The 11,108-nt window shown below is 52.1% G+C and overlaps 1 protein-coding gene across 1 annotated transcript in view; it reads left to right on the top strand.

Moving 5' to 3' along the window:
- Positions 1-1,905: 1,905 nt before the first annotated feature.
- The window catches only part of GALNT10 (polypeptide N-acetylgalactosaminyltransferase 10), a 232,389-nt gene continuing 223,186 nt past the window's right edge, over positions 1,906-11,108 (top strand). Inside the window, exon 1 of the mRNA XM_059062936.2 lies at positions 1,906-2,105. Coding sequence (XP_058918919.1) covers positions 1,947-2,105 — 159 coding nt within the window. The 5' untranslated portion in view covers positions 1,906-1,946. The remainder of the gene's footprint in view (positions 2,106-11,108) is intronic.

The raw sequence follows: 11,108 nt of genomic DNA, 5'->3' as shown, positions 1-11,108 counted from the left end.
ACATGAAGGAAACAGCCAGCAATTGGCAGGGCAGGGCAGAAAGCAGGAGAGAATGTTTGATCAGCTCTAGCCTAGATGATGGGAGTTGGTTTTTTAAAAAAAATAATTAATTAATGTCTGTGTTGGGTCTTCCTTGCACGCAGGCTTTCTCTAGTTGCGGGGAGTGGGGGCTACTCTTCACTGTGGTGCGCGGGCTCCTCATCGCGGTGGCTTCTCTTGATGTGGAGCATGGGCTCTAGGTGCTGGGGCTTCAGTAATTGTGGCACACGGGCTCCGTAGTTGTGGCTCGCGGGCTCTAGGGCACAGGCTCAGCAGTTGTGCCTCATGGGCTTAGTTGCTCTGCAGCATGTGGGATCTTCCCGGACCAGGGCTCAAACCCGTGTCCCCTGCATTGGCAGGCGGATTCTTAACCACTGCGCCACCAGGGAAGTCCAAAGATGGAGTTTTGAAGGTTTTGTAGCACATGTCAAGATCCGAGCTATGATTGCAGAAAACTGAATCTCCATTGCTCACCCTGGAGCTGGAAGAACTGGGAAGCAGGACTCGTCAGGATGCTGGTCCAAGGGGGGGGGGGGGGGGGTGGCGGGTAGCAGCTAGCCAGGCACGGGGGTCAGCGTCTGGGCTGGAGACCCAGAGAATCAAGAGAACGCATGTGGGGATAGCAAAAAGGAAGGCAACCAAGAGGGCGCGTCGTCCCTCGGCATCAGAGAGGAAGCAATTAAGTGAAGAGCATTGTAGGAGTCACAGGCATCGCCATCGGAGTCGGGCCCCTTGGCGGTCCGTCCGCAAAGCCCAGACGGCCCGACTTCCTCAGAACCCTCACCACGGTTATAGACACATTCGCTTGTCTAATGCGATTATGTGTATAATGTTTCTGCTCCCAGATGTCAGGGCTCGAGCCTGTTTTCATTTCATCCCGGTGCCTGGCACAGTTTGCTGAGTAGCTGAAGGGGAGATAGGAACCGACAAAAAAAAGTTTCTTGAAAGAGCTCCTTGAGCTGAGTGCCCAGAGGCACACGTAGTCCTGGAGGGCATTCCAACTCCAAGGAGGCTGTATTCGAGTGAGAAAAAGTCCTGCAGAAAAGCTCCGGGCACCTCCCCGCCGGTTGGCAGGGACAACAGACAGGTGGCGGGGTGGGAGGGGACAGCACCCCCCAGTTTACAGAGGTCATTCACACCTACTGCCAGGAACTCGGAGGGAAGAAAACCAGGGCCCGCCCCACAGAACCTCGCGCGTGCAGCGAAGCTGCGGCTCCTTTTCCCGCCTGGGAACGCCGAGGCCCAGGGGGCAAAGGAGGTCCTCAAGTCCTCGGGACCGACCCTCTGAGGGTGGGAAGTCACAGCCCTACTTCCAGGCGCGGAGTGTCCGGCCGGGCTCCAGCACGATTTGCATATCCCTGGGGAGTCCGAAAACTCTCGGCTGGAGTCCGGAGCCGAAGTGGCCAGGTGGGACTTTGGGGTCCCTGGGAGCGCGTCCCAGCCCACACCAGTTAGCGCCCAACTTGCCAACTCCTCGACTTTCGCAAAGCTCCCGCGGGCGGGGGAGCAGCGGAGGAGCGGGCCGCACCATCGCGGCCCGAGAGGGGGGAGAGGTCTGCACTGGGCCCTCGCCGCGTCCGGGCGGAGCAGAAAGAGCAGCGAGAAGGCCGCGGCTCTCGACATATGGCTCTCGGCAGCAGACCCCGAGGAGGCGGGGTGGGACGCGCGGCTCGGCAGGACTAGGGGGCGGCGGTGTTGGCGGAGAACCCCCCCGCGGTGGCGGCGCGGTGGCGGAGTCCGGCTCCCCGGCCTGCGAGCGGCGGAAGTGCCGCGGAGTTGGAGCGGGGCCGGCGCCGCGGTCGCTTTTCTTCGCTGAGGTACTGCCGCCGCCGGGCGGACGGGCGGACGCGCGGAGCTGGGGGCGGCGCGGCGGGGCCGGCGGGGCGCGGCGGGGCTGACCGGCCCCGATGAGGCGGAAGGAGAAGCGGCTTCTGCAGGCGGTGGCGCTGGTGCTGGCGGCCCTGGTCCTTCTGCCCAACGTGGGGCTCTGGGCGCTGTACCGCGAGCGGCAGCCCGACGGCACCCCCGGGGGATCCGGAGCAGCAGTGGCCCCGGCGGCCGGACAGGTGAGTCCCCCAGTTGCCATGCAGTTGGAAACACGCTGTTCCTGAGTTCACTTCTGGCCTTCGGTTCCTTCCTTCATCCGCCCCTGTCTGCCTCGTCAGAGTCAGCTCCAGAGACTCCTCGGTTCTTCCCATTGTTTTAGATGGGAAAATTGAGGCTCAGGGAAGGATAGGAGTTGTCCTACGCTATTCAGAAACCGAACCAACTGATGCCCAGTGTGATGGTCCGTTTCTTACCATAGGTTACCATCCTCTTTTCTGTCCCTGTCTGGTGTCCCCTCACCTCTTCCAGCATCCCTCTCCTTTGGAGGATCCTGCAGCCCTGTATCCCAGGATGACTTCTTCTTCTGGAGATGCTGGTCCTTCTATTTGGTGTCCATGTCTCTTCCGCTTCCCCCCACCCCACCTGCTGATCGCGATGTTTCCTACTCAGAGCAGCTCCTTTTCTTGTTTACCCATCTGCCCAAAGAGACACCTGGGCCTTCTTCCTCTCCACCCTTCTTCTTTCCCAGCCGTATTTCTTTCCCAGATCCTGTGGATTCCTCGGAGGGTGCAAGGATCACGCTCTCCTTGGAGCTTCAGGCCCTGGGGGATGGTCGTGGAGCTCCTGGTCTTTGAGGGGCCTGCTGCCTTTGACTTTCTGGGAATCCAGAAGTGGGGCCTGTGGTGGGAGAACCCTCATTCACCAGAGGCTATTTGTGCCCAGTGCTCTGAGGATGGAATATCAGATGCTTCCCCTGTCCCTTCTCAGACTACCCATGACCCCTTCTGAACTTGTCCAGGCTGATTAGGTGTTGTGTTTCTTGCAGCCAAGACTGAGATCTTAATTATTTTTGCCTCCTCTGAACTCGCCTCTGTACATTTGTGTGTGTTTGTGTGTGTGTGTGTGTGTGTGTGAGAGAGAGAGAGAGAGAGAGAGAGAGAGAGAGAGAGAGAGAGAGAGAGAGAGAGAGAGAGAGGAGTACATGTAGACTGATAGCAAAAGCTCTGTCACATCACTCCTACTGTCCTAGCTCCTAGGTGCCAGTGAGGCTATATATGCATGAACTGTTTCACACAGTGGGACATTTCAGGTTCTCTTGTGGGATTTGCTCGGTCCCGTGGGAAGTGGATAAGTTGTGCATCAGGGTTGAACTTGACTGATGGTTGGCCGGATAAGGGAAGAGGCTGACTTTGGATGGTTTTCCTTTCTCTTCCCAGGATCAGGCTGGTGTCTTGAGTATAGAGGGCTCTTTGCCACAGGGCTGACCAGGTTGAGGGCAGCCTGTCATTCTGGTAATTGTTGCAAACCGTCCTGGAGGACCTGGTTAATCCTTTTGGTAGAACTACTGTTTGGGAAGTAAGGCCCCAACTCCTTTGCTAAACCCCTGGTTCAAACCCTGACAGCTGACTTCGATCTCTCTCTCTTAATTTCTGTATCTCTATGGGTTTTTCCTTCATGAAATCTGTTCCCACCCTGTACTAGCATCAGGGTCAGGAGTTCAGGGTTCTGTCCTCAGCTTTACTGTTAACTTGCTGTGTGTGTCCTTGACCACCTACCCTCTCCCTCTCTGAGCCTCCCTTTCTCCATCTGTAAAATGTGGTTACTGGTCCAGCTCCAGCTTTCTGTGATACCGTCAGTGAACCAATGTGGAGGACAATGGCCACTTATTTTTCCTTTCCTGAGGCAGGAGCCCCTTGTAGCATCCCTAGCTGTGAGGACTCCGTACTGGACACAGCCCCAGGTCAAGGGGGCATTGTCCTGCCCAAGTGCAGACTCTCCTTTGGAATAGCTGTAGCCAGTTCTGAAATAGCTCCTGACATTCTGCCTCTGCTTGGAGAAAGTCCTCGTATTTCATTTGCTGTGGATGCCAGAGAAATCCTGATTTTCATTTTCTATAGACCCAGATGTGTAGAGAGAAGGTCAAGGTTAACTGCCAGTTTGGCCTGAGCTTTCAAAGTAAATTAGTCACTTGCACAAGAGGGGATTGATGGAGTAAGGCAGCCTTTTGGGCAGAGAGAGAGGGGAGCAACACCTGGTCACTTCTCCGAGCCCTTAACTGAAATGGACAGAGAGGCTCATCTGGGAAGGTCTAGTTCTTGTTCATTTCTTTTTCTCTGGAATATCATCAAGGGGAAGAGGAGAAAGAAGTGGTAAAGGGGTTTGGTGGTGGTGGTAGGGGGGTGCCAACTGATGATCCTTGCTTTAAAGAAAATATCTTAGCCTCCTGGGAGCAGTAGAATGGAGCTGTTTCCCCAACGATCAGCTCTTCTAGGTGCCATAGGATTCAGCATTCATCTGCTGCCTTTCAGGAACACCCTGCCAAATTTCCACACAGCCCCTTTTTGTTTAACTCTCCTGCAGATGCACAGCACTAGGCTTGGCCTCGAGTCCTTTTGAATGTCAGCTGGCCTCAAGGGAGGAGGCTGACTTCTCAGAGTGCTGGTGTTCCATCCCTCATCCCAGAGCACTGGAACGTGCACGTACCACATCAGGCTGCTATCTGGGGAATCTGGCATCTCAAGCACATAGACCTTCTTTCGACAGGGCTGACCAGTTCTGAGCTCAGCTTGTCACTCCTGTAATTGTTGAGAATTATCCCAGATCACCTCATTGATCTTTCGAGTAGAAATAACTGCAGAGGCTCTGGAGGGAAGTCGGACAACAGGATTTTATCCAAATGAAAACTATATTCCTTGTGGATTTGAGAGAAGTTTCCCTGATGGTAACATACTCACTGTTTTAGTCCTTTAACTCCTTGATTTCTCCACTGGATTAAAGAATACAGGATTTTAAATTCAGAGGGTTTATCATCTGCTAGAATGTAAGTCTATGTAACTTATGCTAGCTTATGCTTAGTGTACTACTGGAGCTGGGTAGGGCAGCTGATTTGTAAAGGACACATAAAGCTTCAAGGATTTGAGCATTCATCTGGTCGGACAGCTGGCTTCTTGGAAAGTTGTAAAACCAAGCAAGAAAAGCCAGTCTTGAAGCCACCTTCGGAGTGCCTGTCATTTCTAGTCCCAATCTGCGTAACAGCTTGGTTTAATTCTCTGGTCTGTTTCATATTCCAGGCTTGGGAACTGGCTATTAAAAAGCTGTGTTAAAGAAATGTGATGCAGTCCCTCCGCATTTGTGAGCCATAATCTCTTGTGAAAATGACTTCATTGGATAATAGCAAGCATGCAGTAGAAATTGGTGGGATAATGGAATACCAGTGACTTTAATTTTCAAATATCAAGAGTTTTTCTCATTGTATCAGAGCTGAACTTTATTCTTAGAACATCCAGAAATCAATACTTCCCCCCCCACCCCGCCCCATTTTTTTATTCTTCCTGGTGGCAGAGCCTGACCCATCAGGAAGTTAAGTACCACAGAAATGTAGCCATGGAATGCTTTGTTTAATTTTCTGCAGAGGGGTTGGGATCCTTTAGATTGCTAATCACTTCTCTGTCTGCTTGCCCAACTGAAATCTGACGCCACTGGGGAAGGGTTGTTGATTTACCTGAGCAAATCTGACTTCTTGCATTCTTTTTTCATCCTAGGCTTGCAGTTTCCTAGGGAGCCCAACTGAGAAAGGTCTGGGAACAGAGGCCTGGGTTTTAGTTTATTCTCTTGCCCTGAACTCACTGTGTGACCTCAGGAGAGTGGTTTAACCCCACTGGGCCTTAGATTCTCCACCTGTGAAGTGAGGGCTTAGATTCAGAAGGAGAAAGGTAAATGTGTGTCAGAAGAGTGCTTCCCCTCCCCTGGCCAGGGCAGACATTGCTAATCAATCACTTTCCCTTGAAGCCCAAACTTGGCCTCCGACTGTTTCTCAACACTGCTACTCAAGTGGAGTTAATGGCATGTTGAATCTTATTTGCAGTGTAGGGGATAGATACTTTGTTAGGACTTTCCCAACTCCAGCATCCTGGGGTTCTGTGAGTTTGGAAGCTTGTGTTGGAAAGGCCTGGATAGCAGAAGTGTGTTTAACAGGCAGCCATATCTACCTTGTGATGAGAGCACTACTTAGGGATATGTTTATACTCTAATGCCTTCTCTCAGGCTGTGTTCAGCCTTTTATCTGTTGGCTCCAGTGACATGATAACAAAGAATGGAATTCAGGAATGTAAAAGCAAAGACCCATTTAAAGGATAACCATCTTGCTTGCTAATTGTACCTTGTCCTCAGTCAGCTCTTACACAGAGATGGCATCAGGATCTCATCTCTAAAAGACACCCCGAGGCAAACTTGGCAGCCAGAAATGTGTCCTGTGGCAGCTAAATGCTCACAAGGTGTTTGCAGTGGGCTCTGTATTGTGCATATATCTGACTGTATGTCATGTATGTGTCAGAGCCAGCAAGGGAAGAGCTGATGCCCCTTTGCCCCCAATGCCCCCGGGAAGACTTAAATAATTTGATTCCTGCTTCTCAGAGAACCATTGTCCTCATGCCCAGGAAAGGAGGTAGCCTATACATGCCTGAGTTCCTGTGACTAAGGAGTGCATCGTGGCCTCTCCTCCCGGAAATGTCTTAGAGTAGAAACCACATCCTCTTCTAGCACATAGCTTAAGCCTTGGCACTTGGAAGACAGTCAGAACGTGTTTACTATAGGATCTATGCGTGTCAGAGCAGGAAGGGTGCTACAGAAGTTATCTAGTCCAAGGCCCTCATGTAGTAGATACGGAAACTGAGGCCCAGGAGAGGGGAAATCAGTTCTCAGAGGGAGGGAGGCAGACCAGAGCCCAGTTCTTCTCCAAGTTCTTGCTCTGTTTCACCATGCATGTTTTTTCCCTTCACCTCCTAATATTTGATCCTTCTCTACGATTATATCCCTCATGAGCCAAGATTATCACTCCCAGTTTTGGAGGCCAAAGCGTATTGAGACCGATTATCTGCTGGAACTTACTGGGCTTTTTTGCAGATCTATTTTTGTAAATTTTCTTTCCGAATTTTTACAGTTTTAAAGCAAGTGAAATGTATTAAATTTTAAGGTGGCAATGGGATCCAGCAGGGCAGTAGAGGAATTAAAAGGATGCATAGCATGTGGCACCATTATTGCTCCCTGTGGCAGACAGAGCCAATCTGAGTCTAAGAGCCACCTCAGATTCTCTCAGTTGCAGTTAACAGAAGGAATTAAGCCACGTAGGCTGAACTGAGTAAGGGAATATATTAACTCCTGTAACTGCAGTGGACTTCAGGTGTGGTATGATCTAGAGGTTCACATCATAGACTGAGCCCCCAAGGTAGTAAGAAATGGTTGTAGCTCTTTCTCACCTCGTACCACACCCAGATCCTACAGGAGAGAGTCTGCTTCTTCTGGTAGCTTCTTTATAAGAGAGTGGAAACTTGTTTCCTATAAACTCTAGCAAGACTCCTTAGGTGTTATTGGCCCAGTTTGGATCTAACCATTCACTTGTCAGGAGGATGAGCTATGCTGATTGACCTAACCCACCCTGTAGCTAGGGGTGAGGTCAGGCCACCTAAATCATAGGAAGAGCAGTTTCCAGGAGAAAAATCTGGATGCTGTCATGTGGAGGAGGGGAAATGAAATCTAGGGATGAAGCCAACAAATGTCCACTCCAGAATCCTGCTGACACAGTGTCCCGGGCAGTCACTGCTGGGCATCAGACCTGGGCCTTGAGATAAAACCTCTCTGCCATCTTGGACTCAGTTTTAGTTACTGAACCTGAAGTCTGGAGGTCCGTATTTTCATCGCAGCTCTGCCACCCCCTGGCTGAGATGATTCACTCTGTGGGCCTCAGTGTCCTCCTGGGGAAAGCCCGGACGCAAATGCTTCCAGCACAGGGTAAGTGGAGGGTTAAGATAAGGAGCAGTTAAAAGCTGTTTTTATTTAATCTTATGAGTTCTGCTGCCGCCTTCCTTTCCCCTCACAGGTGTTCTGAGAGCTGTCCCTCTCCCCCATTCCCACACCCCCCGTTCAAAGGCAGTTCATTGCAAATTTGTCTCAAGCTGAAAAAGAACTTCTGTCTCTTCAGCTTCGACTTTTTTTCTGCCTGGCCCTTCTTAGCTGGAGGAGGCGGAGTGTTCATACTTTGGAAGCTAGAGGAAGCTAAACAATTCCGCTTGCTGTGGTGGGTGGGTGTGTATTTATGAGTGTGTAGCTTTCTCTCCATGTGTCTCTCTCCTCTCTCTTATCTTTGGATGGTTCCTGTTTGCTGCCCTCTGCTGAGTATAGATAGGAGAGGGAAGGGGAAAAGCAGGCACATTTCTTCCTTCTCTTTGGTTTTGAGAGAATTCTGAGCTTCAGATGCTGAATGGTCTTCAGATTTCCTAGATGATAAAAACCACAGTATGAAATGACACTAACAAGAAAGATGATGATGTAGATGATAAGATGGTAATGTCAATAATAATTAATAGCAGCTACCATTTATTTAGCACTTATTCTGCTAGGCATTGGACTCATAAGCCCTTTACCTGTATGTCTTGTTAAATACTCACAATTGTAGACAGGTGGGAGCCAGTGAGGGAGTGGAGGCTCACAGAGATACAGGTATTTGCCCAAGGACGGCCCAGGGTTGCACAGCGTGTGGTTGTGGAGCTGGTGTTTGAGCCTGTGAGTCTCTGACCCAGTGCTGAGGCAGGAGAAAGACCCTGCTTTCCACACTGCCCCTCCACCCCTCCTGCGAGGCTGCCATGGGAGCCCAGATGTCTGCACAGAGGGGAGTGACCATTGCTCTAAGACTGAACTTTCTCTGTGAGCCCACAAGGTCATTTGGTAACCTTGAAGAGGCACCTTCACCCCACCCCTGCCGAAGCCCCATTGACATAACAACTCCCCGGTCTCACTAGATTGAGACACTGTGGAGCAACGTGTAGGGCTTTGGCTTTGGAGCTACACTGCCTGGTTCAGATCTCTGGCCTTGGGCAAGTCACTTGACCTCTGTGCCTGGAATTCTTGGCCTGTAAAATGGGCATAATGTTAACTCTATGGGGGTGGGCATTCTGAGGGTTGGATGAGTCACTGTGGGTGAGACCCTGAGCACCAGGCCTGGTACAGAAAGCGCTCAATGAGTGTGGTAGTGCTGCTGCTTGTGGGCAGTGCCTGGCTTAGAGTAGGGATCCATTCTTCTTGGCCTCCCTGTGGCCGAGGTAGGGAGGGATGCTTATATTGTCTTTGTCTGGAAGGTGGAGGATAGGTGGTTGGCCTCATGGCACAGGCTGCTCTTTGTACCCCACTCCTTGACTCTTTGGAATCTGAATCAATCATTGGGGTTGCCCACCTACTTCCTCCCCAAGGAGAGAACACAAATCCTCTGCATCCCTCTAGGCAATATTCTTTGCCGCTTCCAGGAAGTATTCTTTGGTCACTCTAGCCCTCAGGGGTCTCTCACCCTGCTTTAGTTCCCCTGAGCCCCCGGCTTTCTCTGTCCATTTAGACCAGAGGCCTTTCCAGGAAGGCATGGTCCTGTCTTTCTTTCTGCTTCTCCCTCCCTGCCCCTGTGTGTGTGTGTTCTGTGAGCCTCTGGACCTCCACACATGCTGCTCCCTTGCCTCTGACACCCTTCTTCCCTGCCATCTTGCCCCTAAACCTGACTCACCCCTGCTGGAGCAGCCTGGGGTAGCCGTCTCTCCTCAGGGGTCCAGAGCCCCTTATGAAAACATGCAGTGTAGTCATCTTTTTTTTTTTTTGCGGTATGCGGGCCTCTCCCTGTTGTGGCCTCTCCCGTTGCGGAGCACAGGCTCCAGACACGCAGGCTCAGCAGCCATGGCTCACAGGCCCAGCTGCTCCGAGGCATGTGGGATTCTCCCAGACAGGGGCACAAACCCGCTTCCCTTGCATCAGCAGGCGGTCTCTCAACCACCGTGCCACCAGGGAAGCCCTAGTCATCATTTTTTATCTGTCCAGCCTGTCTGCTCCTGAAGGAACCTCTATCCCAGTCACCCCCTCTTGATTGCCCAAAGTATTTGCTGAGGGACTGAAGGAGCAGGTGAGTGAGTGAATGATGTGTGGGTGCTCAGTGACTGCTGGCCAAGCGCAGGAAGCCTGGCCTCGGGGAATGGTTCTTCTGGAACTGCGGGGCGCTTCGGCATCCCTGAGGAGCCCGGTACTGGTGGAGGCTCCAGGACCCATGCCCAAAGAGCCTGCTTGGGCCAGTGTGGGGTGGGCCAAGGAGCCATGTATTCAACAGATCCTACTGAGAATCCAGCAGGGAAATCTCTCCTCTCTGCCCATGTCCCCAGCTTGTCAGCACCCCCAGGAGGCAGACCTTGCCTTCCTCCCCAGGTGCTTACTCCTTTCCCCCCAGGAGCACTTCGAACATCTATTCCTGGGGAGTGTGTTTAGCTGCAGCTTCCTCAAGTTGCCAGCCAGCTCTCCCCGGGGGACTCTGGCGCCTGTTAATAGTGGCACCGTGTCAAATGCAAACAGCTCAGAGTCTGGGATTGGCAACTGGGATGGGCCGTGCATTTTGCAGATCCCTCTGCAGTGGGCCACAGGGACTCTCTGGGGCCCTAAAGCTTTGCTTTACGCTGGTGCCTGTGATCTGTTGCCTTTCTCAGATGGGTCCTCTGCATTCCTGCTGTGGGGGCAAAGGTGAGATGCCCACAGAGGGGGGGGGTATTGAACTCAGGGCCTTCCCAGGAAGGGTCACATTATGGAGACCCTAGGGGCCTCTCCCTTGAGTTGGAGAGAGTGTGTGATTGGGAACTGGATCCCTGATTCCCAGGCCCAGCTCTGCCTTCTCCTAAAATGAGCACAATCAGCATTCCTTCGTTGTGTCATGGTGATGATTAAATTACATAAAGGTAAGAAAATGAGCAGACAGGTTCCATGAGGTATTCGGGGCCACACAGCTGGGAAGTGATGGAAATAGGGCTCCAGCCCAGGTGTCTCCCTCGAGCAGAGCATAGCTCACAGCCCGAGGCTTCCTCCTGCTGCCTTGCCATCCTCTGACCTTGGGTGAGTCCACCGTCTTCCCCGGACATACGTGGGAGGTTATCGCTGAGAGCCCCACAAGCCTGGTTCTTGGATCCATTGTGTTGGCTCTGGACTGCTCTTCTGCGAGCCGAATGCCTCAA

Source organism: Kogia breviceps, chromosome 4 (assembly GCF_026419965.1).
Source record: "Kogia breviceps isolate mKogBre1 chromosome 4, mKogBre1 haplotype 1, whole genome shotgun sequence".
In the NCBI taxonomy this organism is placed as follows: Eukaryota; Metazoa; Chordata; class Mammalia; order Artiodactyla; family Physeteridae; genus Kogia; species Kogia breviceps.
Note: the sequence above shows the minus strand (reverse complement) of the source record. Positions and strands in the feature narration are given on the sequence as shown.